A 25,621-nucleotide genomic window follows, 5' to 3' on the forward strand; every position below is an offset into this window, starting at 1 on the left:
ATGCAAGCCCAACACCTATGTCGCTCTCATGGGAGGCCGACGCCGTTGGACTTGGTGCTGCGGTCGACCTCAATGCCGAGCGAGTTGGCGACGCACTTGGAATCGTAGTCGCCCATGTACTTGTTCAGGATGGAGTCAAACTCTTTCTCCCCAACAACAGGTCCGGTGCCAGAGCACTTGGCCTTCTTCGTGAGCTCGGAGCAGAGACCGTCCAGGTCAAACTCGCCGCTCTGGGCCTTGGGACAATTTTGCAACTTTTCCCTGCGATGGGTTAGTGAGAGTTTGGCGGGTGCTGGTGACGGAGCGGACACGTACCAGATCTGGTTGCAGTTCATGGTTTCTTTAGCTGGCTTGAGACTATCGTCGTAGTCCTCCTTCTGTGCATCAATGGAATCGATGAGACTGGCCTTGGGTGCCGAGCTCGTGTGGGCAGTGTCGACCTTGCCAAGTGATGATTCGGGTGGGACATTAAACGGCGTGAAGAAGTCCGCGTTGAGTGCGTCGTTGAAGAAGTCATCGTAGGAGGGGTCCGACAGAATGTTCTCCTGAGGCTCGCGGAAGTCGCCAAACAACTGAGGCTCAAAACTTCCACCATTCTGGTTCGCCAGCCAGTCAAAGTTGGTGCTGTTGTTGAAACCAATGTTCGCAAACTGCGCAAACGGCTCCGACGATGTGTTGGATTGCTCTTCGCCAATGGTTGTCATGGTCTCAATCGGCTTCGAACCAAGAGGCGACTGCGTAAAGGGTTCTGGTGAAGTCCCACACGACGAACTCGGCCCGGCATTCGAGTTGGAGGATGCCGAGGGAGAGCTAGTTGCGCCGCCGAGTGAATACTGTGCAGAGTCCAGGCTCGCTCGCGACGCGCTGCCAGCAGAGGAGCTCGTCATGGACGGCGTAAAGATGCCAGAAAACTTGGCCAGGTCGTCCTTGAATTGGGTATCAGAGAAGGTGGATGGTGACTTGTTATCGAGGGTGCGACTCTTGGCCGGTTGGCTGGCGACGCTGTTTTGCGGGCTGATGGGCTGTGAGGCTGAGCGAGGCTGCTTGTTGGCCGTAGAGCCAGGCAAGCTGCCGCCAAACTTGGGAAAGTTGAACTGGAAGTTCACGTCGGCGAGATTGCCGACAGCAGAGCTGCCGAAAGTATGATCCTTCCTGGCGACTGGCTTGGTGGGATTGGACATTAAGGAGAGCCTCTGCTTGTACTGCTTGAGTTCGGTGCTCATTTGGTCGACCTGAGCTCGCAGCTTCGTGTTCTCGTGGTTGGCTTGTTCGGATGCTTGTGTGAGTTCTTCGACTTTGGTCTCGAGGTCCTTTAAATGCTGCTCCTTGCGCTCACGGAACGCCCTCTGAGCTGCTCGATTTTGAGCCTTGCGCTTCTCGAGGGACGTTAGCACGCATTGCTAGCATGGGAGGAATCAAGGATGGACCTACCGAGGTTGGTTCATTTGTGAGTGGCTTGCGTCCCGGCTTCTTGGGAACCTTATCGGTGCTCTCTCTTCGCTTGGGGTCCTGCAAATCATCCTCTTCGTCATCGGGGTGGCTCCTCTTCTCGTGGTTGTCTGTGTCCGACGGTTCCGACTTGACTGTCTGGGGAAGTTCACCAATCATGCGCGGTTGTTGATCGTCAGCGAATGAAAAGTCGAAACTCGAGTCTCCAAGGTCTTCATTGAGAGTGTCGAGAAAAGGGCTCTCGTTGAGGGCCTGATTGTTGTTGTGGTGGTGGTTGTCATGGCGGCTCTGTATCGGCGACGTTTCGAATGAGTTGGGCGAAAGAGTCAGTCCCCCGCCATTTTGCTGTGGCTTGTTCGAATTGAGGGCCGCGAAGAGCAAGTTCTGCTGCTGCGGGGTTAAGAAGAAGTTGGGCGGCAGAGAGCCGCCAGAGCCAGCGTCGGCGGAGGCCATTTGTGATATCGTCGATAATATGTTCGGATGGGGATGGATGATGAGTGTTTCCAGTCGATGCAAGATGAGGAACGCCCAGGCTGTCAAGCTGATTCGATCAGTCAGGACGTGGGCGGGATGCTGCGCTGACGCCCTGCGGACGACTCGACTACCGGATGGTCGGATTTAGTGAGGGTGGCGGGTCGGGGTCGGCTTTGGCACCGCACCGCTCTGAACAAGCCAACCACCCAGGCAGAAATGGCTGGACCGTCAGCGTTCGAATTGCAGTGATTGATTATGACGAGGCACAATGGCGCTTTTGCACCGATTTCGGGGACAAAGTCTGCGCTGGTGTTGCCCTGTGTCGCTCGCAAGCCTCGAGGTGGGCAACAAATAGCCGCATCAATTAGCGGAATGAAGCACTTGTGCGGCGGATGGTTTGCGACTCTGCGCAAGGTAAGGGTGGTGTGGCTCTCGCTGATTCTGCGCCTGATCAAACTCGGGAGACGGAGGCTTTCTGGCAAGGAACTGTTGTGTGGAAGAGTTGTACAGGCTCGAATTAAAGGGTCAGTCTGTTATTCTCGTATGGTCCTCGCTGTAAATACGCGAAGGAAGAAACTGAATTAGTTCCTGGACCAGGGGACTGATGGGCTGATTCTCAACGATTCCAGCGCATGGACGATTTATAAGCGAGGACGATCCGGATTCAGAATCTGGCATCGGCCTTCCGACATGCGGGGCCACCCACGTTCGCACCTCGAGAGCGGCGAACTTTGATTGGCTGTAGTCCCTTGGCCTTCACTGATACAGTGTCGCCAGTGTTGAAAAATGGAAGCTCAGACGGAAGTTCGCACATGGGGTGAGTGCGCAGGAGCTCTCCCGGGGGCGTCTTTCACGTGCCATGTTCACTGCCGCACAGTGCAAATCACTGATGCGTCGTCAGCAAGCGGAGATGAATGTTGAGTCACCCGGCTATCGCTGTGCACTTGCCTTTGATACCAGCATCTCGACATGATGCAGGTCCCAGTCCGATCAAATCTAGGCTTGGCAATGCGCAGGAAACCCAGCCTGATAATCGCTGTCGGCACTCACTTGTCGGTTGATTAACAAGGCACGTCGGCGTCAGTTAGAAGCAACAGCACAGGAAACTTTACCAGACTGGACCGTGAATTTCCCAATGTCAGTACTTGAGTAGTTTGACTCAGAGTGTTTGTGAGTGCACAAAAATTCATCTGTACGGATCTTACAAGAAATTGGAACAAAGTGGGCACTATGTAAAGGCAGGTCAAACACTTTCATGGGGCACGGTCATGTCAAAAGGTAGGGTTATTAATTCATTGAGAACTTCATAATCTCATAAACTTGTCCCATCTGCTAAAACGGTTCAACGCCGTCGCTCGAGCATCATCAAATGTCGGTTTGCTTAGTTCTTGGCAATCTCCTTGTGGGCGTCGGCCTTGGCGTCGTGGCTAGACTCGTCGGTCTTGTCACCAAGAGCATCCTTGGCGGCACTCATGCTGTGTTCGCATCAGTATCGAGGTCGTCACCCCTGGTTTAAGGGTGAACTTACCGGGTGCCGACGGGGGCGTTGGGGTCTTTGGCGACCTCTTTGTTGGCTTCCTTGGAAGCACCAGAGACAGCGCCCTGAACGGTCTCGGCGACGTAGTTGGCACCCTGCTTGATAGACTCCATGTTGAGAGATTTGAAGTTGTTGTGTTGGTTGGTGTTTGAAGTTGTGTGTGTTGGGGTTTGTAGTTTGGATGTGGTGATGAAGGAAGTAGGCCTTGGAAGGGCAGAAACGAGGGTTTATATACTTTTGAGCCGGATAGGGACAGAAGGGACTACAATCAACTTGCTGAGCTCCTCAGGTCACCCGTGACGCGTTGCGGGCAGTTGCGGGCAGACATGATCGGCTGCAGCTTGATCGCCTGGTGAGGAGCCTGGTTTGACGTCATGAAGCCTACGTCATGGTCCCTGCCGCGATCTTCACGAGCACCCCGCAACAATGGCAAACCTGAACCGCATTCTTGGAAAATCGATCTGGTTACGATTCCGTAGTATTTGCGAATAGGAAATGGTGCGCTGATTCCTCCCACGAATGCCAACACGGTAATCTGGTTCTTCACCTCGCCTACTTCTCATTCTGCTCATTCCTAGTCCAGCCACGAGCAAGTGCTGCTTGGCTCTGGTCACCACGCTAAATTCACTGAACGGCGATGCCTCGATCGCGGCTACCCAGAAATGGCAATCGCGAGGACGATTTCGGGTTGGGGCTTAGCTTGAGGCCGAGGCAGCGTTCATTCCATTGGTCTATCTTGACGAAAGCGTTGATCGGGTGCTCTGGACGACGGACGGTCTGTGGAGATTGTTTAGATCCAGGTGTGAATGGACTGCCGATAGGTGTCACTAGCCTCCGGGACCCGGATCGTCATGTGGCTCGTCAAGGCCTTTGGGTGCTTGTGAATGAATGCACTTCTCATCGGGTCGCAGACGTTTCCAGAGCTTGGTCGGGTGGATCATGGTGAGCCAAGGGCTGCAAGGGCGGATTCTAGACCAGATAGGGTGGCTGTCCTAACCTGACGACTATTTCTGAACGGTCGATTATCAGATGCAATGGCGCTTAGAGGTTATGCATATCTTCCGAAGGCGTACGTAGTCGTGCACAGAGACGGATGTTCAACATGCTTGGAGACGAAGAGAGGGACTCGGGGGTCGGGAATCACGTCATGCCCGCAAGCACCGCAAGCGGCTACCCTACCCTGGACGGGGGCGAATCACTTCGCAATACTTGCCGCTGCATTGAGCTGGTCCTCAGTAGGTAGGTGTGAGATTGGCGGTCTCGCTCACATTCAATATCCTTTTAGTAAGGTAGTAAGAAAGCCATCGGCCATGGTTGCCAGTACGTAGTTCCAACAACTTTGTGTGAGATGTGCGAGGTAGTGTGGTTCAGTCGGTGGACAAAAGTAGTACAAGTAAGCTTCCACTGGTGAGGGAAAACTAGAAAAGGTACCCATCTAAGATAATCACTCTCGGGTTAACCGGGAGAGTCTCTTGAAATACTTGACATAGCTATGTACGTCCAATATACCTGCCGGTGCATGCTTCAAAGCTTAGATGCTCACCAGTAGTATCCGTACCTTACCTCAAGTGAGGTTCCCCGGGCCCAATGTGATCCGCGCCAAGCCCCATTCTTGACCCCACTTACTACCAGGGATCACTAACGACAGTCGTTCGACTTGAACCGAGCCCAGGCCCTGCCAACACGCCTATCCCGATCACTCTGGACGATTGACACGAGCAGCCCAACGTCATGGACCTCGCATACGATCACCTGCAAGACCGAGGATACGCGAGGAAGGAAGGGGAAGGCGAGGGAGGGTCGAGCGACGACGCGCACCCGACGCAGACGCAGCAGAACCTCAACACCGAGATCCAGGATGCGTACAAGGCATTCACAAACAGCCCATGGGGCTCCAAGATCGGAGGCTTCTTCGGGACCGTTGTGAAACAGGTGCGAGGTATTCGAAATCAAGTGCGAAGCAGGGCGCTGACTGTCAACAGGGCGAATCGGTCTACACACAGGCCAGCAAAGAGCTTGCCGAGGTACGCGAAGAGGCCGGGAAAGGAATCAACGATCTTCGACAGAACATCACCCAACAGACCCGAGGTCTCACGCTGCACGACGTTTTGGAGATTTCGAAGCAGGAGCCGAGCAATGAAGCCGAGAGCAGCCGGGCGCGTGACGCTGAGAAAGCAACCGGGGAGGCGTCCAGCGCAGGGCAGCCTTCCGAGAGCATGCTAGAACGACTGCGATCCGAAGCCGCGAAGCGCCTGAGAGATCTGCAAAAGGCTGAGGACGCCGCGGACGAGGCCTTGCTTCGCTTTGGAGGCAATGTACGCGACTTCCTGCGCGATGCGGTGAGCATCGCTCCGACGGACGCTAGCAGCCAAGACACTACGGTTCTCTTTGAGAGCAAGGACGCCAAAGGCAAGCGGGTCATCCACACCTCGCGCTTTGATGCGCAACTTCATGTCATCCATACTTCGACCGAAGGGTTCACCAAGGCCCCCACTGGGCCCGAGTACGAGGAATGGGCCAAGGGCTTCGACGTGGAGAAGAAGACAGGAGACATTGCCAGTGATCTAGACAAATACCCTGATTTGAGGTCGACAATGGAGAGACTGGTTCCCGACCAGATCCCGTATGCCTCCTTCTGGCAGCGCTACTACTTTTTGAGGCACGGGATCGAGACTGCGGAGACGAGGCGACGAGATCTATTGAAAGGTGAGTGACCCCCATGGTCCCAGTCTAACAGCTATTGACGATGCACAGCTGCCGCCGAGGAGGACGAGGTTGGTTGGGGTGACGACTCGGACGACGAAGATGAAGAAGAAGACAAGACAGCCAGCAAGAAGCCCGCTTCCGTCCGATCCTCCTCCACCATTCAGCCGCCCGCGCCGCCCGCGCCGCCCGCCCAGAGCACTCTCAAGCCCACCGAATCCCGCAAGTCAAATGACGAGAAATCCCAAGCCGACAGCGAGGCGAGCTACGATGTGGTTGGCGCCGCCTCCGGGAAGACCAGCCGAGCGCCCAACAGCCCCAAGGACACGGCGGCCAAGAAGGCGGATGAGAGCGACGATGACGATTGGGAGTAGTTTTGGTACGTGTACCATTGTCCATGATTCCTTCTCGTTAGGCGTTTGTGGTCTCAGTCCAGTCTGTTCGCTGGCAAACAATGTCATTACCTATGTCGTGAATAGCTCCCTCTCTACCTCTTCTTGGTGACCGTTGTGAAACCATCCTCGTCGACCTCGGGCACAGGCTTCTCTTTGGGCGGTTTCGGTGCAGCAGGCGCATCGTTCATCTCGACATCCGCGGAATCATCGTCGTCGCCCGAGTCTTCAGACTCCCAGTCGGTGTCCTGATCCTTGTCCTCGACCTTTTTAAAGAGCTGATCCACCTTCTTGGCGTTGCGGTTGTTGAAGCGTTCCTGGAGCTTCTTGGCCTCGTCGTATTGCCCCTGTGCGCATTGCGTACGGGCGGCGATGATCTGTGTGGCTACCTCGTAGGCCGAGTCGTCGTCCACGTTGACATCGAACTCATCCACCATGACCTGGAGCAGGACCTCCTCTACATCCTGCAAGTCGTGCTCCTCCACCGCCTTGGCGCCGGGAGCGGCAGGTGTGTCGGTGTATTCGGGAAAGAGGTCGACGACGACGCCGGCGAACCAGTCTCGCTTGTCTGACGAGTCCTCGCCTCCCCAGTTGTTCGCTACTGAGAGGGTAAGGGCCGGCCAGAGATGGAGGGCGTGGGCGACGGCTTGCTCGAAGGTGTGTTGGCGTTCGGCTGGTGAGAGTCAGTCTAGCCCTCTCTGGAAAAAACAATCCCTAGACTTACCCGCTGGCGGTAGCGTGGCTTGCGATGTAGTCGCCATGTTGATGTCGTGGTGGGGTGGCGCTGTGCTGTTGTTGCGTTGGAGGGGCACCGCCCATTGCAAAGTTCGCATGCACAAAAATTTTGGTGAGAGTTGATCGTTATGCCAGCGGTCCACGCACGGACCATCCATGCATGCATGCGTGCATCGGGACCCCACCGGCGATTGGCCGGCGCCGGTACGGTAGTGACTGAAATAAGGGGTCTCACTCCATGGAAATGACATCATGAAGCTTGCGCTCGAGGAAACGAAATGGAATTAGGCTCCTTTCGTCGACGCAGACAGATTAGACTGGATATTGAGAGGAACGAGGGACTTCCTCGCGCGTAGCACTAGTGTCGTCTGGGTTTCAACATCTTCAGTTTCGTCCTGACGAGACACGAGAGAACGAGCAACCATGCCAAAGCTCAACACAACATCCGTCTCATTGGCTGTGACGCCCACGGTCGTCTCGACCCTCTTCTCACATGTAAGTGGTGGATCGCACACAGTTCATGCAAATGGACCCAGTTCTTGCCGCTGACTCAAGACGCTCGTCTGTAGTACCTCAACCGTGGACCACTCAAGGAGCGTCCGACAGCGCATCTGTCGTACGACGAGGGTCTTCACCTCGTCAAGTCCTTCCTCGAGTACGCCTCGCACCATACCGTGGAGGAGCTCCAAGCCTTCACCGCGCAATGGGTGCCGCATCCCCAGTGGGTCAAGGTCGAAGATGCGATCGTGTCCGAGGCCCACCTCAAGGAAGCGGCCCGTCTGCTCCAGGAGCAACTGGGCGAGGATGGTATTCGCCGCGTCGGCGGCCGCGAATGGTGGCAGTGGAGGAAAGACGACGCGCCCCTGGAGGCTGAGTGGATCGAGATGAAGTCCGACGCTGCGGAGCGCAAGGCCAACGGCGGGAAAACGAGCCGCGTGATGCTGTACATACATGGTGGAGGCTACTTCTTCGGCAGCGTGGACGAGCATCGGTACCAAATGCAGCGACATGCACGCAAGCTCAAGGCCCGCGTCTTCGCGCCACGGTACAGACTTGCGCCGCAATTTCCCTTCCCTTGTGGTCTGCTAGACACTGTGGCGGCGTACCTGCATCTGCTCACTGTACAGGATCCCAAGGAGGTTGTGCTGGCTGGTGATTCGGCGGGCGGAGGCATGGTGATGGCGGCACTCTGTGTTCTTCGAGACCAGGGTATTCCCCTCCCTGCCGGAGCTATCCTCATCAGCCCCTGGGTTGACTTGACGCACTCATTCCCGAGTGTGGGAAATCCAGCCCCTATGGATTACATTCCCCAGTACGGATTTCACCACAAGCCTTCACGATCATGGCCGCCACCTAATGAGGATGATGCCGCCATGCTGGTGACTGAGGCGGACAAGAAGAGACGCGGCAAGGCCGGGAAACTGACAACAGGAGATCTGCAAAGTAAACAGCAGGATCCTGTGGCAACATCCAGCAACGAGCGCGTTGCAGCACAAGATGGCAAGACGGCCAGTGCTGGCACTGTCCACGATCCACAAAGGTTCCTCTCCGTGGACATTAACGGGACGACAGTCAAGCTGAAGGATCAGATCCAATTGTACACGACAAACGAGCTCCTTGATCACCCGTTGGTCAGCCCAATCTTGCAACCAACGCTCGGTGGCCTGCCGCCCCTGCTCATCATGGCGGGAGGCGCCGAGATCCTGCGCGATGAGCAAATATACCTGGCGCACAAGTGCGCCAACCCGTCCAAGTACGCGCCGCCACCGGAAAAAATGGACGAGCAGGGACGGGCCCACCTCGCAAAGTACGAGCCAACGGACGTCCAGCTCCAGGTATGGGAGGACCTGTGTCATGTGGCGCCGACACTGAGCTTCACCCGTCCAGCCAAGTACATGTACCGTTCCGCATCCCAGTTTGGCGCCTGGTGCCTGGCAAGAGCCCAGCGGGTTGGGATAGAAATCCCCGATGACGATGACATCTCCTTCATCTCAACCTCGGGATCGGCTACGGGTGACGACGCCGAGGGCACACAAGAGGATGGCCAGGAGAAGAAGAAAATGAAGGAGGACCATACCGAGAAGAAGAAACAAGAGGACCATACCGAGAGGAAGAAACAAGAGGAGCAGCGCATTGCCCTGGAGCAAGAGAACAAGTCGGGCGCCGTTGGCAAGGCGGGCGATGCTCTTCCGCCGTTTGTGAATCACATGGTGCGGCAGAGAGTCACCCGCCATGGCGTGACCCATCCACTGCCCAAAGCTGAAGAGCTCGACGCCTGCAAGCTGAAGCCAGAGGACGTTGGCGTCATCAAGGCTGGGCAGGTTGAGAAATGGCTCACGGCCAAGAATCTGTGGGATAGCAAGTACGCTGGCACCAAGGCCAAGGTGCACAAGAAGATTATCGACGACATGGTGGCTGGATATCACACGTTCCCGGGCGAGCAGCCGCCGCCCACTGCACTGGCCGGACGCCGTCGGATCGGGGAGAAATCGCATCACAAGAAACGCGTCAAGAGCTTGGGTCTGGCCGTCTGGTCACTCTGGGGATCCAAGCACGATGAAGCCACCGTCACACGCGAACGTGAGCGCAAAGCCAGCCATGCTGAGCCGCCCAAAGACGCCACGACCGTATCTCCCAACGATGGTCAATGTGCGCGGCCATTTTCAGACATTGAGTCCCAAGCACCGTCCACCACTGCTCTGGAACCACCGCGAAGCCCGTTTAACAATGATCCCGCGACGCCTGGCTCAAGAGGCAGGAGCCTGTCCCGCAGCAGGATGGTGTACGACGAGAACCAGACTGGCGCGACGCCCATTGACGAGCACACGCCAATGGATAGCCTCATGGGTAATCGCAGGGAATCTGAGAAGACAGCGCAGAATCTCGCGGTGCCCGCTGTGGGAGCCACGGGCAAGCGGCCCTTTATTGACGGCATTGCTTTGCCCTTCTCCATCAACAAAGAAGCCGAGACTGCCAGCATGGTCACGTTGGACTCGGCCATGAGCCCCCCTGCGTCCAGACCGATCAGCCCGCGCCTTGATTCGCAGACTGACGTCCAGAGACCAGGGATCGAGACCTTTGTCACCGCCCAAGAGGAGATCCCTCGAGTGGGAAATGGCCACAACGGCAGCGCACCCGCTCAGATTGGCGCAGAAAAGCCGATCGCAACTTGATCACAACGCACTTCCAGAGGAATAGAGGAAAAAGAATGCATGCCAAAGAGAAGGAAAGAAAGACAGAATTTGCATTTATGGCCCACTTTCGCTACCAGGAGCGTTTGGCAGCAAGGAGTCTGCGCGCATATACCCTAACCCAGACAGACACTTCTATTTGTTTTGGTGTACAATTGATATACAGAGAGTAATACAGTATCTTCGAGAAGCCTCCCTTGTCTTCCCGTTCGTATTCGTGACGTATCGTTAAGCCTTAATCGACCTGGTTCTTGTCCTTCCAGTTCTCAATGTATAGATACGGGTCTCGCGGTCCGCTGGGTATCCCCTTGTAGGAGCTTTCCGGTTTTGTGATCTGCGCGCTCACGTAGGGCGTGAGCTGGGGGGTTTCTTCCGTCAGTCTTCGGTGTACCCCTCTGCAGGCGCGCATATCTTCTCACCTGGCAGCCGCTCAGATCCGGCACGACATATGTCCGCACTTTGTTCCAGTCGATCTGGTACGTTCCGTACTTTGTGTGGCGGCCCATGGAACCGGTGCGGTTACCCTTGTAAAAGCCCCTGCCGACATCTTTGGTTGTGAGCCGGACGTGGCGGTACTTTCCGGAGCCTTGGAGCAGGAACTGCGTCGGTCTAATCATGGCGGTCGATAGGTGTGTGTGTATGTATCGTTGATATACGGCGCGCCAGAGGTCGTCGTCGCGACTCTTGAATTTTTGGGCGAGGCGGAGAAACTTCGGGCGCCCTGGAAGTCGCTGAAGACTGAAGCAGGGATGGTGGAGGGCGGGTTGGATCCACCGTGGAGCAGCCGCAGCAGCAGCTGCAGCAATTGCTTGGTCACTCTGGACTGGAACGACACCTATGTGAGCTTGCTTGCTTGCTTGCATCATGGCCTCAATGTGGGCGCATGTGCTGATGCGGTCGGACAGCCTCCAGCGATTTTTATAGTCAAGAAATCCTCTCGCCAGATTACCTTGTTGACGAGAATACGTCCATGCGCTGCTCACCCTCCCCACTCGCGAAGCCCCTCCTGTCGCTGTCAAGACCCTACCTCTGGTGCCTCGAGACCAGCGCCCGACCATGGACGACTTCCCAGAAGGCAGCCTGGGACACAGCGTCCCATTTCTCGTCGTCTCTGGTCTCAATGGCTCCGAGCCCACCAAAGTCCCGGTCGAAGGCGACCTGAAGGACCAGGGCATCCTGGTACAATCCGACCTTCCCCGGCTCGAGACGAGAGAGGCCACTGTGCTGAATGAATTGTTCAACAAAGTCGACGCCGCAGGGCGATCTTGGCAGGGCGTGCATAGGGACGAGAAGTTCAGATACCGCGTGAAAAGCACAGGCAGAGTAAAGACCCCATGGCTCTCGTGATGGAAGGCGGCTTTCTGACAGGGTCGCAGTCCGTCCTCCTACCGCCTCGAAAAGCGCAGCTACCAGAGATCGAGAAGGAAGAGGCCGCTCCAACTTCATTGCCTGTACTACATTCGCCGTTCTCGCCGCTCAGCACCTGTTCTCGACTTTATCCGGATGGCCTGATAAATGCGCAATGGATACAGAAACACCAGGAGCTCGTACCGAGTATCATACTCTGCTTTTACACAATCACAACCGATCCGACGACGACGACACTACAAGACAACCGTCTGAAGAACGACATTGCGGCGTTCAGGACTGCACTGGCAGCGTCAGGGTACAAGACCAAGCTGGCGGTGGTCTTGCTGGCAGACGACGACAGCACCCCCGCCACGCTAGCCACCGGGCTACAGGAACGCCTCGAGAACATTCGTCGCGGGTCAGGCCTTGACCCCAAATCGCTATTCTACATCCCGCCGCAGGGGTCACCCGGCGAGCTGAAAAATGTGATGCTCAATATCCTGTCTGCCCTCTACGGGCCCGCCGTGGAATACTATCGGGACCTGGGGCGCCACGCGCGGAAGAAGAGATCCCGGGGCATCGCGCCGCAACCGACAGTGCCGCCGACCTCGGGGACGTCGCGGACACTGGAATTGGCAGGTTGGAACTTTCGGTACGATTTCAAGTCGGCCGTGTTGGGCGAGTTTCGCCAGGAGTACGACGCTGCGATGAAATCATACGAGCAGGCGTATGAAGTGCTACTCGGCCCTGACGTCCTGGACACGATCCCGAGCTGGAGCCCCCGATGGAACGAGGCGCGTCTGCTGGCGGACATCATTGCCATCCGGTGCCTGCGGCTGCACTTCTGGCTACAGCAGACGAGCCTCGCTGTGAAGAGATGGCAGGCTCACCGCGACCGGTTGGCGGATTTTGTGGACCGACGTGGACATGGCACCGACAACTACGGCTGGCAAGCCTGGGAGGCGAGATGGGCTTTGGTCATGGCCGATCTCATGGGCAAGGTCGAGCTCCAGGGGTTGGAGCCGGAATCGGGCACCATGTTTCTGCCTCCGGATAAAGCCGTCCTTGGCGATCGACTCCAGCCATTTGAGCTCCTACACCACAAAGGATACTGGTATCGTATCGCGGCGAGAGCCCTCATGGCCAGACGGCGACAGGCTGCGCGCATTCGGGAGGAGGATAGATCACCGCCTGACCAGAAAGGCAAGGTCTTCAGCTATGATACATATTTGTGCCCCATGCCCTACGAGGAGAATCCACTGGAGGGCCAAGGCACGAACCATGCGCAGCTGATTGTGGACTGCCTGCTCGGGGCGAAAGCAGAATTCGAGGCGCGAAACCAGCTGAGGGTGGCGTCAGAACTATCACTGGAATGTGCACGTGAGTTCTGTCGGATGAAGAAGTGGCAGGACGTCTTGTCCATTCTACGACCGCTCTGGGAAAGTCGAGTCTTCCGACCCGAGGGGTGGCATGGCGCTTCCGAGGACCTGTGCTGGTTGATCCGGAGAGCCGCGGCCGCCGAACGGAAAGCAGACCTGGTGATCGCCTTGGACTGGGAACTGATGAGCAAGCAATTTGCTCAGAGACCGCAGTGGTCCTACGACTTGTCCCGGTCCCTGGAGGGGATTGAGTTGACGGACAAGCCCAGTGTCAGGCTAACAGATGACCAACATGAGTCCTTTGTGGACGCTTCCTTTGTGTTTCACAACAAGGAGAGCAGGGCGGGTGATCACTGCAGTGCGCAGCTGTCCTTAACCTCCAATGCCTTGGCGAGCGCAGCACCCCTCGCACTCAGCGAGATTAAGATCATCTTTGGCGGGAGTCTCAAGCCCCTTGTTCTCAGCCACAAGGCTGGCAGTGGGAGCGACGGGACATTCTTCAAATCCGCAACGACCTTGTCGGAGCAATTTGACGACAACTCTGAAGACGGGCTGCCTTCCTTGTTGGAGGGTGACGACGATCTCACCCTCGTGCCAGGGCATACCCGTGTGTACGAGCTGAGCATCCCATTGCGGGAGGCCGGGGAGATCTCTGCGGCATCTCTCGAGCTCGCATACAGGGGCGAGCAATTCGACATGACATACAGCATGAAGCTTGGTCAAGCTAGTCACCCCCGCGGGTGGTACAGAGACGGCTTCAAAAGACCTTTCCATGCACGCGACAGCGCACACGTGCTACAGGTGCAGCCTCGGCCGCCCAAGCTGGACATTCAAGTCATTGAACCGCGCAACCAATACTACGCCAATGAGCCCATCAGACTCAAAGTCCAGCTGGATAACGCTGAGGCCGAGGTTGCTTCTGTCAAGGTGGATGTACACCTGATTGGTCAGAAGGCGCCCATCTTCACGCTCTCTAGCAATGGGGAGGAGCAGCAGACGGCCAGCGTGGCGGAGGCAGAGTCGAAGATCACCGGCTTCTCGCTGGGCAAGCTGGAGAGCTCGGCGACGTCAGACTTAGACTTGGCGGTGGAGCCGTTGGATGCCCCAACAACACTTGACCTGCATGTGCGCGCGACATATCACCTAGACTCGGACCCTGCCACGCCGATCATGCAGATGCTTCCGGTGCAGCTTGCCATCGTCAGCCCGTTTGAGGCCAACTACGACCTCGTGCCGCGACTGCATCACGACCCATGGCCGAACCTGTTTAACCACGAGAACATTGTCACCGGGAACGAAGCGTCAAAAGAGACAATGGCTGCCAAGGGCACTGTGCAAGCATGGTGCCTGATATGCCACTACGCCTCGTTTGCCGAGGAGGATCTCCGGGTTCTGGGCATGGAGATGAAGGTCTCCCCCAGCGCGGGCCATGCACGCTGCGACGTGATCAAGCAGCACCCGATCCCTGCCGAGGGTGTAGTCATGACGCCCAAGACGATGGAGGAAGCTCGATTCGAGTTGACAGCCCAGAAGATGAGCCTGGACGACCGGCAGCCTGTGTCGGTGGACGTGTCCATCGTCATACAGTGGCAGCGGCAGGATGAGCAAGATCAGCCTGTCAACACGACGATCATGGCAGCAGGCCAGTATCTGGTCCTGAGCACCGAGCCACGCGTGCTGGCCTCTGTGTTCGAGACGCCACCGGCCGCCGCCGCCGCCGCCGCCGCCGCCGCCACTGCACCGGATGACAGCCTGATGCACCTCGACATTACCATTGAGAACGCATCGGCCCATTTCCTGACCTTTGGCCTGACCATGGAGCCGAGCGATGAGTTTGCCTTTTCGGGGGCCAAGCAGACGACAGTCCACCTGCTGCCGATGAGCAGGCGGGCCGTGACATATCGCCTGCTGCCGTTGGTCCGGGGCACCTTTGTGCGACCGGGACTTGTCGTTCGAGACAAGTACTTTCAAAAGATGCTCCGCGTCATTCCGACGGAGGGTATGAAGATTGACAAGGATGGGTTGCTGGTGTGGGTTCCGCCAGGCGAGGGCGGGGAGGAGGATGAGGAAGAGGGAGCCATCAGGGTAGATGAATAGATGCTGCGTTGAAGTCGCCATGGTCGTGTCACATTAACAGTATAGCCGGTGGAATTGAGTCTAGGGTGGTTCATCTTCTGCTCGCCAACTTACCCATGAACCCCCTGATCCAACGGGTTCTCCAAGCACTCACTCATTCGAGACATTCGTGAGAGGCTGCATGATGCAATCGACCCCTGGGGATCTAGCTGGCGAGAGAGAGATGACCTCTGAGTCATACAATGCAAAGAGAGCCGTGCTCACGGACAAACAGCTCGTCGCACATTGAAGGAGGCCGACCTCATGCAGCCCTATGGCCGTGCCAAGCCAGCGAGTGTACACGTACAGTAGTAGCTCGGAGTTGCGAGCTGGCCTATGATTCGGCACTCGGACAACTGCCAAGTCCGCGCGCACGATGGCGTCGATGGGGGACCCCCTGGGTGACACGCAGATCTCGTGTCGGACGGTCCAGACTCCAGCCTGCGAACAGCCAGTCCAGACATGCAGGATCATTGCTTCTGACCGCCACTGAGCTGGATAGATAGCTAGCTCTGATTCGAGTACAATGAAAGGTGTGGGATGAGTGATGACCGCTACATCGTCGCGGACTTTGAATCGTAGCATTCGGCCGAGCTCCATCGTCGTGATTGATCGCTGTTGCCAGAATGCCGAGCTGATTGACAGGAAATGAGTCGGTCCCGCATCCATTGGCGATAACTGTAATTGGAGCAAGGTATATATGTAGCAGACTTTGCGCTACGTACCCGTTCTCACATAGCTCGCACCCTCAAACAGCTCCATTGATCCAAGTCTTCCTTCCACCCGCAAGAAAAGGAAACACACATCACCATGTCGACGCACGACAAGGAGCCCGTGGCCGACGAGAAGAGGACAGGCACGCCCGACGCGGCCCACGAGGCGGAAGAGGCCGCGACCGTGTATCCTTCGGGCCTCAAGCTCGCGCTCATCATCGTGTCGCTCTGCATGTGCGTGTTCCTGGTGGCGCTCGACCAGACCATCATCGCCCCGGCGCTGGGCGCCATCACCGCCGAGTACAAGAGCGTCAAGGACATTGTACGTTAGCCAGGGAGTGAGAGAAGGGAAAAAAAAAAAAAAAAAAAAAAAAATTATAGGCTAACGTTGTTGCGCAGGGCTGGTATGGATCCGCCTACCTCCTGACCACCACGGCCCTGCAGCCCATGTACGGCGGCCTCTACAAGCGCTTCAACGTCAAGCTCGTGTACCTGGGCGCCGTCTTCATCTTTGAGGTCGGCAGCCTCGTCTGCGGCGTGGCGCCCACGTCCACCGCCTTCATCGTCGGCCGGGCTGTCGCGGGCATCGGCTCCGCCGGCCTCTTCTCCGGATCCATCGTCATCCTCTCGCTCTCCATGCCCCTGGCCAAGCGCCCACTCGCCTTTGGCCTCATTGGCGGCATGTGGGGGATCGCCTCGGTGGCCGGCCCCCTGCTGGGCGGCGCCTTCACCGAGCACGCCACCTGGCGCTGGTGCTTCTATGTCAACCTCCCCATCGGCTTCCTCGCCATGCTCATCGTCTTCTTCGCCCTCCAGGCGAACCGCAACACCACCTCAGCCGCCAATCAAAAGCCCATTGTCCGGCGCATCCTCGAGCTCGACCTGCCCGGCACCGCCATCTTCATCCCGGCCATCGTCTGCCTGCTACTCGCCCTGCAGTGGGGTGGCGCGGAGTATGCGTGGAACAGCGCGACCACCATCGGGCTGTTCTGTGGGTTCGGCGCCATGATTGCCATCTTTATCGGTATCCAGTTGTGGCAGGGCGACAGGGGCACCCTGCCCCCGCGGCTGTTCGCCAACAGGGACGTCTTGTGCGCGATGCTCTATGCCATGTTCTTTGGCGCGGGCTTCTTTCCGCTCATCTACTATCTTTGTAAGTACACATATGCGTGGACGTGACTTGACAAGATGCTAACAGCCACCAGCTCTGTACTTCCAGGCCATCAAGGGCGTCAGCGCCGTGCAGGCCGGCATCAAGATCCTCCCGCTTCTCCTGTCCACGGTGCTCATGTCCATCATGTCCGGCGTCGTCATCACCGTAACAGGCTTCTACAACATCGTAATCATCCCCTGCATGGCGCTCTTCACCGTGGGCGCCGGCATGATCACGACCTGGGACATCAACACGCCCCTGCGCGAGTGGTTCGGCTACCAGGTCATCGCGGGCCTGGGCATCGGCGCCGGCTTCCAGGTGGGCGTCCTGGTCGTGCAGACGGTACTGCCGCAGGAGTGGGTGCCCGTCGGCACGGCCTGCGTGCAGTTCTTCCAGGCGCTCGGCGGCGCCGTCTTCATCGCCGTCGCGCAGACGCTCTTCCAGAACGGCCTGATTGACAAGATCAACGCGGATGACATTGACCTCGACCCCCGCATCTTCATCAACAGCGGCGCCTCGGAGATCGAGAGCGTGCTGGAGCGCATGGGCCGCGTCGACGCCCTCGACACCGTGCTGGAGGCTTATATGAGCGGGCTGCGGAACACCTTTTACAGCAGCGTGGCCTGCGCGGGCATGGCCTTTCTTTTCGTGCTCGGGCTGCGGTGGAAGAGCGTCAAGAAGGGGCCCGGGGCCAAGAAGCAGGAGGCTGACCCTGCTGGCGGTGCATGAGCCTCCTGTTCTGCTGGCGATGCAGTGGCCAGCACTGCTTCGTCTTTGTGTGTAGTTTTAGTATGCATTTTTCCATCGCCACACATCCACCATTACTTTCATGGAGAATATAATTCGTCATCCTCATTGAGTATCGTCCGGTGGCTGGTCCCAGGACTTGCGCGCCCTTGTCGTCCTCCTCGTGGCAGGTCGATCACCGCCCACAAAGTGAATGACCCAGTCCTTGACGCGCCTCGCCTTGTCCAGCTGGGGATCGAGGGCTTGTTTCCTGGACACCATGTCCCGTCGGGAGTAGAACCCCCCGCCATCCTTTCGCCAGAGGAGGTTGACCTTTGTGAGGCCCTTTCGCAGGCTTTGGCCGTATACCTTGTCTCGAAAGACGTTGAGCGCCACGTTCCGGATCAAAACAACGTCCTGCCTTCGTAGGTTGGCCAAGACGCTGGCGGGGATGGAGTCGCCGCCGAGCCAAAAGGTGATGCCAAAGCCGGACTTTGTTTCGTCGCCAACGAGGAGTTCCACGAGCGACAGTTGCCGCCCGTACCGGGTGGTCACGGTGCGCGGCTGGGCGATGGATATGATGCCTGCGATGAGGTTGACGGTGATGGTGGCCGGCACGAGGGAGAGGATGTTCTTTGGAGACGGTATATCCTCCATGTCTGACAGGTGACAGGGGGGTAAAGGTGTCTTGGGAAATGACGATGAGGTGTGGTTCGACGTCACGGTCAGGAAGGATGTCTCATCCAGCGAAGCGGTCACGCTCGTGGTAGTGTCCGCTGCTGACGGCTTGTGGCTCGCCAATGAGTGTTCACAGAATGAAGTGAGAACGCCTTCTTCGGCCGTCTGCAGGCTTGTACTCTCATCAAAGGAGAGAGTCGCTGCTGCGAAGAAATCGTTGGCCTGCGTCCAGCTGGCAGGATGGTGCGTCTGTGAGAAGGCGAGTCCAGTCCTTAGCGGTCGTTTTTCGAGACTGAGGGAGCGCCATGGTGCGTATGACTGCTTTGGGGATGGCGGTCTCGTGACGGACGGGGTGGTTGGGTCAAGGAATCTCAGGAGGTCGTTGTTGACGGTGCGGATGGTGCAGGTTGACTCGGTGACGGCGGAGGGTGTTGGGGCGCCAGCGAACAGGATGATCTTGGGCGGCATTGTCTGGCGGCCAGGATCCAACTTGAGGCTAGCGATATTCTGCTTTGAGAGATGCGCAGCAGAGGTCATATATATATATATATATATATATAGGTAGTACATGTATAACGATCAAGGTCAACAAATCATCATCGTCGTGAACCGTGAACCGGGTTTCGAGGTTTGGGTTTGGATTAGGGGCAGGGTGGGATTCGGGATTCGGGATTCGGGATTCGGGACTTGTTTAGGCTACCCGATACAAGCTGGGAGACCCGGGCCATAAGCCGAGGCACCAAGTTCCACCAACTCCATCATCACCACCCGCATCCCCAGTTTCACTCCATCCCTCCTCCCCCCAGCCTCATGTTTCCGACGTGAGATATCAATCGGTCGGGGTTGGTTTCCCCCAGCACTCTAGACGTCCCACCCAAGACATCATGTCTTCCCTCTTCGAGATCAGAGAACATGTACTCCCGACCTCGCACATCCGCGAGTTCGCGAGGGCGACATCACACACTCAGACAGACACCCTCGTACAACATGTAAAGCAGTACATCCCAACGGACAATTCCTCCCCACAGAAGGGAGACATCACCATCATTGGTGCCCACGCAAACGGCTTCCCCAAGGTACACCATCACATCTCTCCTCGATGGAGTCATGAGTGCTAACCAGCACAGGAACTGTACGAACCCCTATGGGACGATCTCCACCACGCGCTCAGGGCGCAGGGCATCAACATCCGCAGCATCATCATCGCCGACGCAGCATGGCAGGGCCAATCCGGCGTCCTCAACGCCGCCAATCTCGGCAACGACCGTATGTCCTCGTCTATGCTTACAGTCATCCCAGCCCGCTGACAATCCACAGCCAGCTGGAATGACCTCGCCAATGATCTACGCCATCTCATCAACATCCTCCGCCCACCACCGCCCCTCTTCGCCATCGGCCACTCCCTCGGCGCCGCCGCCCTCACCGCCCTCTCCCTCAACGGCGCCCCGCGCCTCTTCACCGGCATGATCCTAATGGAACCCGTCATCCAGCAGTACGCCTCCAGCCCCGGACCCCCGCAGCAGTCCCCGGCCGCCATGTCCTCCCGGCGCCGCGACACCTGGCCCGACAGGCAGACCGCCATGGTCGGCTTTCGCAAGTCCCCCTTTTACGCCGCCTGGGACGACCGCGTGCTCGATCGCTGGGGGCGGTTCGGCCTGCGCGACAGCGACGACGGTCGCGGGGTGGCCCTTACGACGACCAAACATCAGGAGGTCTTTACCTTTCTACGTCCCGCCTGGCCGGCTTACGACGCGGGCGGCGACAAGATCCTCAAGCCAGAGCTCGTCCCGGACATTGACCACCGCGTCGATCCAGACACCGGGTACAAGTTCACCTACCCCCTCTACCGACCAGAACCACCAGCCATCCTCGCGAGACTGCCCCATCTCCGTCCACCTGTGCTCTACGTATTTGGCCTCCAGAGTCCCATGTCCCCCGAGGTCCTGCGCGACGAGAAGATGCGTCTGACGGGAACAGGCATCGGGGGCAGCGGCGGGCAGCGCGCGGGCATGGTGAAAAAGGCGGAACGGGACAATGGCCACTTGATACCACTCGAGGCACCTGGGTACTGTGCACAGGAGGCGTCCGCCTGGGTCACGGAGCAGATGCAGCGGTGGTGGGCGAGGGAGAGAGAGTACGAGGATTGGACGAGGCTTCCGCAGAAGGACAAGTCGACCTTGTCGGCCGAGCACCTCAAGATGCTGGGGGTGAGAGAGAAGGCCAAGATCTAATGTATCAATCTGCGAGGCTACGGAAACTAATTAGACCAAACTAAGACTTATACAAAGTCAAAAGCAAAGCTGATAAAGGCCACGACACGCTCGTGTTCGCTCTGCCTTCCCGTTGGGGTTAAATATAGTACATGGTGTCGGCCAGATTGGGGTGGATTGCTATGGCCTGCCCGGCGCTGCGCTTGGAGCTCTCGCTCGCCGAGTCGTCAGAGTCAGAGAACTCGGGACGGTGCGCACGAGCCCGCTCGCATACAATGTCCGCGTAGTACGCCGGCGGACAGATGCTGATCGCCTTGGTCGCGCGTCCAAACAGGTAGCACATCTCGTGCGTCAGCTTGATCAGCTCGTTGGCCGCCCCGGCCTTGTGCTTCGGGCGGAAGATCTCGTCCAGGAGGACCGTGTAGTGTGCTGGCCGGGCGGTGCCCTGCAGCGCCGCGTGGGCGACCACGTAAAAGTCCCAGAGTCGCGCTTGCGTGACGCCACGGTCAACGATAGTGCCGCAGGCCACGTTGCCCGTCTTGGTCTGTTTGCCATCCTCGGCTGGGTAGAAGCGCGCGTGGTGACGCTTGACAGAGACGACAATGGTCAGCTTGGGCGCGGCCTTGCCGCACACCTCCGTGCAGGCTTGACGGATCATGGGCAGCTCAATGTCGAGCACCTGCTGGAACTGCCCCTCCGAGACGCCATCGCGGTAGATCACAATCTGCTTGGGCACCGTCTTGTTCGCCTTCTGCCACATCCTCAAGTGATGCACAAAGGTTGTCGTCAGGCGATTATCGAGCATTTCCTGGCGTGCTTGTTGCTCCCAGACGGTCGAGGGCCACTGTCCGAGTTCCTTGTCCACGCTCGAGACGACGCCAGCCAGACTGGGAGGGCTGTTCTTGACAGTCTTCGCCGCGGGCATATTCGTCGGGTGGGTCACATCATAGCCGACGATCATGGTCGCCTCCTCAGGCTTCAGCGTCTTGACGTCCTCGGCCAGTTTGTGGTTGGTGCCACCAGCCTTCAGATTCCACTTCAGCGCGCAATTCGCAAAGTAAGCCTCGGGCCGCCAGGACGCATCCATGGTGCCGCCATGCTTGGGCAAAAATTTGCTGGACACCATGCAACTCGTGTGGATGCCATACTTACAATCGCCGTACACCTTGATTCGGTTGTACACGCCGGACTTATCCTCCCTGGGGGAGAAGACAAAGAGAATGAACCCGATCCGCTGGCTCTGCGCCCACTGGAACAGCTTGTCTAGTTTATCGCCCTCCAAGGCAGGTTTCGCCTGCATAAAATGGTGAGGAGCGGGGGTTGGGGGGCCAATGTCGAGCCCCGTAGCCTTTGCTACCTGCGAGAATCGGTTGACTGCAGTCTGCATACCCGGCGTCGATTCGCGGGGCCCGATCTCGCACCATGTCCACTTGCTTACTTTGCCGCCCCTGTGCACCTGGACACCTTGCATGTTCCAACTGCCATCGCGAGGGTTGATTTTCGTATTGGGACCCCCGCCGCGGTACTGGATCTTGGGAGCGTTGAGCACCCGAGCTTCGATGGCCAAAAGGTTCTTGGCGACAGTGATGCCAAATTTGGCCAGGTATTTGTCGTCCAGGCACAACACCTGACGGCTGGTGTCCTCCAGAAGCCGCGCGTTGACCTGAGGCTTTTTGCAGGCATGGAGAAGCATCTTGGTCGTCTCTGTACCGTTCAGCTTGGCTTTGACGGGTTGTCCAGGCTCGATCTCGATAAGCTCCGCCGGGAAGAAACTCGGCTTCTGAGCATTGCCTAGGTCGAGAAGGGGATAGTCGCCCAGAGTCATGTTGTATTTGTTCTTGAAGTGGTCAAAGACAGACACCCACTTGCCCTGGCCATTCTCCTCCAACCAGAACTGGACCTGGCGAGGCCCAGCAAACTCCGAGACTTTGACATCAACTTTTGGAGGATGATCGCCATGTTTCGACTTGTTATGTTTGGACACCAGCGCATTGATGGCCTTCATCTTGAGCACCTTTTTGAGGCCACCAGCCTTTCCCCTGACCATCATGGTCACCTTGACCCGTGTCTTGGGGAGGATCTTTGCCGCATTGCGAAGGATTATTTTATGCTCCTTGGATAGATTGGTAAAGTCCAAGCCACGGAGGCTCAGGTTGTCGAATATTCTTGTCAAAGGGCCGGAGACTTTGAAGACGCCGCAGGTGACGTTGGCGTTCAGTAGCAGACGGCCCGTGCTGATGCGCGCGGACTGGATGAATCCGCGAGAAGCAATGAGAGGTCGTGCATCCCCGAGCTCGTATGGGTTGCTGCTGAACAACTCCACCTCGGACGTAAGGGGGTTGCCAGAACCGATGGGGAAGAAACGTTTGCTTCCCACAGCACTGACGCCACTCAGATTGGTCCGCGGGGTGTGACCCAAAATGACGTTGAGCGCATCGATAGATTCGGGATATCTGGGAAACGAATGATCGTCAGAGCTGTGGTCCTGGGCGGTTAGGTACTTTGACAGCTGATCCATGTCGACCTCTGTCGGCCCGTTGATGGTAGCATGGTAGATGTCAACGCCCTCGCCATCTTGCCAAGGCAGCTCAATACGGACTGGGCCGGCCTTCAGATCCAGCTTCTTTGTCGAGACCAGTTGCGACTTGTATTCAGTCGCTGCGACAGACTTGGTACCTTCAAGTGTCTTGACGAGCGCATCCAGGACGAGATGAAGTTTACGACCTTTCACCTCCTTACCTCCCTTGGACCCTTCCTTGACCTCTGACACTTCGACCGTGTATTTCCAGAAAGTCGATTTACTGACAGAAATGGGGAAATAATTCGCCCAGACGACCACCTTGGTCCCGTCGGTGCCAAAGGCAGGCCGCAACGGGAAGAAGTCACTGCCAACACTCTTCTGGTCAAGACTGCTGGATGCCAAGGCACGTGTTGCAGCACCAACTCCGATCAAATTATCTTCGAGAACAGCGACTTGCCGGTCCGGGCGGGCAGGGCCGTGTGGACTGTTATGGTCAGCAGAATGCCAATGCCAATCGAGTGGCGTAAGAGAGGGAGTCTGACCTCCTGTAAGGTAACAACTCCTCAGGGTTGGGAGCACCCCGACCGCCGCCTCTGCCTCCTCGGCCACCGCCTCCGCGACCACGACCGCCGTCAAAGCCGCCTCGTCCACGACCACCGTCGAATCCACCACGACCGCGGCCGCCAGTTGAGTAGTCACCTCGTCCTCCACGCCCGGCGTCTGGACCACCTCTGCCGCGACCTCCTCCGTCAAAGCCGCCGCGTCCGCCGCCACGACCTCCACGTCCGCGGCCTCCGCGATCAGCCATGTCCAAAGCGGGTGAAGCTAGTTGCCTTTCGGGTGCAGCGAGAAATCTTTTGGGCGACTGCGAGGGCTAATGCAATGTGATATGCTTGTATGGAATGGAAGGTAAGAGCGAGTCGGGTAAGAGCATCAGCTCTCTGTACTTGGATGTGAGAGCGTTGTGAGCAAGGGGACCTTCGTCGCGCAGAACACGGCAGCAAGATGTCCGACAGAGCTGATGCCAAGATTCTGCAAGGTGTCAGCGATCAAAGGCGGGCAGAGGAGGGGGAAAAAGGAGAGAGACAGAGAGAGAGAGCCTCGACTACCTTGGGTACGTGCGCTCCTTGACCGGCCTTCGGTATGGTGTATACACTGTGTGACGCTAAATGTTGGCAGCCAAACGGGAGCTGGGAGCTAAGGTAAGCTGCTGTGTTGACGCGCGGATGATGTAGAGCAAAACAACAGAACTCCCAGGTAGAAGTACTTTTTACCTCGTATAGGGGCCGCCCACGCTGCAGTGAATAGGGCATCTGGTCGTGGGCAGAAGGAAAGAAAGCCCAAGCTGAGACTGGAGGCAGCCTGAGGCCCTGAGTTGAAGCATGCCCGCTCAAAGGACTAGACTCCTGGAGCTTCACCACCCACTGCATCTTGAAGCGTAACAGATAAACTGGGAAGGCACCTGCTGCTGCTGCGGCTGCACGCTGGCAATTGCCCGTACCACCAACTCGGGCTTGGCTATGATTCGTGAATTGGGCCTATAGTGGGTTTCATTGAGACATCTTCATTCGCCCCCTCTGGGCACGTAGGTACGTCAAGTCGAAAGCTCCAGATCCAGCACTATCACATAGTTATTGTCCTTCTACTACGTATATCAATATCATGGCGACGGACAGCATGCGATATCGACGAGGCAAGTGTCACAGAATGCGAACCTGCTTGCAAGTGCTACATCTCAAGGAACTGTCCTGTTCAACCCGCGCTTACCACAAGACGCAAACACTGTCCTCCCTTAGAGCCACACAGCTTCAGGAAGGACATAAGCCGCTTCATGACAAAGGCAAAATGCGACATTCATATTCCATGTGACGGATGGATTGCAGCTTGACAAATTTTCAATCTGTACGGCCAAAAGGGCGTTGTCGAGCGCTTGATCGGTGAACAAGGCAGGCACCTTTCCGACGTTCAAAGGTGAATCGGCATTGTCTGCATACCAAGAAGCTACCCACGCGACGTATCTCTCTTTTTCTTCTGGAAGCTTGCGATATGACTTTAACTTGATGCGCTCGACACACTCGGCCGTACGACGTTTACTTCTACATATGCCACCAATCCATCACATCCACGAGAAACAGAGGCCTCCGCAGTCACTACGAAATCTCACTCAGACCGGGGACATCCTCAGAAGCCTGGACATGTGTATCGACAAGGCCATTTATCGCTTCTGCGCCTGCAGCCTCTTCCGCTGCCGTGTCAACATCCAGATGATCTTCAATGACCCGGAGACAGGAATCA

At 57.3% G+C, this 25,621-nt stretch overlaps 11 protein-coding genes across 11 annotated transcripts; 5 read left to right on the forward strand and 6 right to left on the reverse strand.

Moving 5' to 3' along the window:
• Window positions 1–26: 26 nt before the first annotated feature.
• Window positions 27–1,902, reverse strand: J7T54_003146 (transcription factor-like protein; the record flags this gene model as incomplete). Its single annotated transcript, XM_051506958.1, has 3 exons — window positions 27–261; window positions 316–1,376; window positions 1,432–1,902. 3 exons carry the CDS (start codon window positions 1,900–1,902, stop codon window positions 27–29), a joined length of 1,767 nt encoding a protein of 588 aa, XP_051361860.1.
• A 1,402-nt stretch (window positions 1,903–3,304) lies between these two features.
• Window positions 3,305–3,573, reverse strand: J7T54_003147 (uncharacterized protein; the record flags this gene model as incomplete). Its single annotated transcript, XM_051506959.1, has 2 exons — window positions 3,305–3,398; window positions 3,452–3,573. 2 exons carry the CDS (start codon window positions 3,571–3,573, stop codon window positions 3,305–3,307), a joined length of 216 nt encoding a protein of 71 aa, XP_051361861.1.
• A 1,618-nt stretch (window positions 3,574–5,191) lies between these two features.
• J7T54_003148 (BSD domain-containing protein C22A12.14c-like protein) lies at window positions 5,192–6,537 on the forward strand (the record flags this gene model as incomplete). The annotated part of the gene is made up of 3 exons (XM_051506960.1): window positions 5,192–5,392; window positions 5,443–6,166; window positions 6,215–6,537. 3 exons carry the CDS (start codon window positions 5,192–5,194, stop codon window positions 6,535–6,537), a joined length of 1,248 nt encoding a protein of 415 aa, XP_051361862.1.
• A 113-nt stretch (window positions 6,538–6,650) lies between these two features.
• On the reverse strand, window positions 6,651–7,316 carry J7T54_003149 (Pre-rRNA-processing protein TSR2; the record flags this gene model as incomplete). The annotated part of the gene is made up of 2 exons (XM_051506961.1): window positions 6,651–7,228; window positions 7,280–7,316. 2 exons carry the CDS (start codon window positions 7,314–7,316, stop codon window positions 6,651–6,653), a joined length of 615 nt encoding a protein of 204 aa, XP_051361863.1.
• Window positions 7,317–7,713: 397 nt separating this feature from the next.
• Window positions 7,714–10,463, forward strand: J7T54_003150 (AB hydrolase superfamily protein-like protein; the record flags this gene model as incomplete). The annotated part of the gene is made up of 2 exons (XM_051506962.1): window positions 7,714–7,785; window positions 7,860–10,463. 2 exons carry the CDS (start codon window positions 7,714–7,716, stop codon window positions 10,461–10,463), a joined length of 2,676 nt encoding a protein of 891 aa, XP_051361864.1.
• Window positions 10,464–10,716: 253 nt separating this feature from the next.
• J7T54_003151 (uncharacterized protein) lies at window positions 10,717–11,098 on the reverse strand (the record flags this gene model as incomplete). Its single annotated transcript, XM_051506963.1, has 2 exons — window positions 10,717–10,839; window positions 10,901–11,098. 2 exons carry the CDS (start codon window positions 11,096–11,098, stop codon window positions 10,717–10,719), a joined length of 321 nt encoding a protein of 106 aa, XP_051361865.1.
• A 439-nt stretch (window positions 11,099–11,537) lies between these two features.
• J7T54_003152 (Trafficking protein particle complex subunit-like protein) lies at window positions 11,538–15,307 on the forward strand (the record flags this gene model as incomplete). Its single annotated transcript, XM_051506964.1, has 2 exons — window positions 11,538–11,804; window positions 11,858–15,307. 2 exons carry the CDS (start codon window positions 11,538–11,540, stop codon window positions 15,305–15,307), a joined length of 3,717 nt encoding a protein of 1,238 aa, XP_051361866.1.
• Window positions 15,308–16,135: 828 nt separating this feature from the next.
• J7T54_003153 (uncharacterized protein) lies at window positions 16,136–17,920 on the forward strand (the record flags this gene model as incomplete). The annotated part of the gene is made up of 3 exons (XM_051506965.1): window positions 16,136–16,360; window positions 16,438–17,191; window positions 17,244–17,920. The coding sequence occupies 3 exons, from the start codon at window positions 16,136–16,138 to the stop codon at window positions 17,918–17,920; spliced, it is 1,656 nt and encodes a 551-aa protein (XP_051361867.1).
• Window positions 17,921–18,043: 123 nt separating this feature from the next.
• Window positions 18,044–19,063, reverse strand: J7T54_003154 (uncharacterized protein; the record flags this gene model as incomplete). The annotated part of the gene is made up of 1 exon (XM_051506967.1): window positions 18,044–19,063. One exon carries the CDS (start codon window positions 19,061–19,063, stop codon window positions 18,044–18,046), a length of 1,020 nt encoding a protein of 339 aa, XP_051361868.1.
• Window positions 19,064–19,479: 416 nt separating this feature from the next.
• Window positions 19,480–20,826, forward strand: J7T54_003155 (Peroxisomal membrane protein-like protein; the record flags this gene model as incomplete). The annotated part of the gene is made up of 3 exons (XM_051506968.1): window positions 19,480–19,671; window positions 19,723–19,861; window positions 19,913–20,826. 3 exons carry the CDS (start codon window positions 19,480–19,482, stop codon window positions 20,824–20,826), a joined length of 1,245 nt encoding a protein of 414 aa, XP_051361869.1.
• Window positions 20,827–20,944: 118 nt separating this feature from the next.
• Window positions 20,945–24,639, reverse strand: J7T54_003156 (stem cell self-renewal protein Piwi; the record flags this gene model as incomplete). The annotated part of the gene is made up of 4 exons (XM_051506969.1): window positions 20,945–23,717; window positions 23,780–23,810; window positions 23,869–24,151; window positions 24,601–24,639. 4 exons carry the CDS (start codon window positions 24,637–24,639, stop codon window positions 20,945–20,947), a joined length of 3,126 nt encoding a protein of 1,041 aa, XP_051361870.1.
• Between the last annotated feature and the right edge of the window lie 982 nt (window positions 24,640–25,621).

The sequence above is a fragment of the Emericellopsis cladophorae genome (genome assembly GCF_022114955.1).
Source record: "Emericellopsis cladophorae strain MUM 19.33 chromosome Unknown NODE_26_length_287487_cov_117_473679, whole genome shotgun sequence".
In the NCBI taxonomy this organism is placed as follows: Eukaryota; Fungi; Ascomycota; class Sordariomycetes; order Hypocreales; family Bionectriaceae; genus Emericellopsis; species Emericellopsis cladophorae.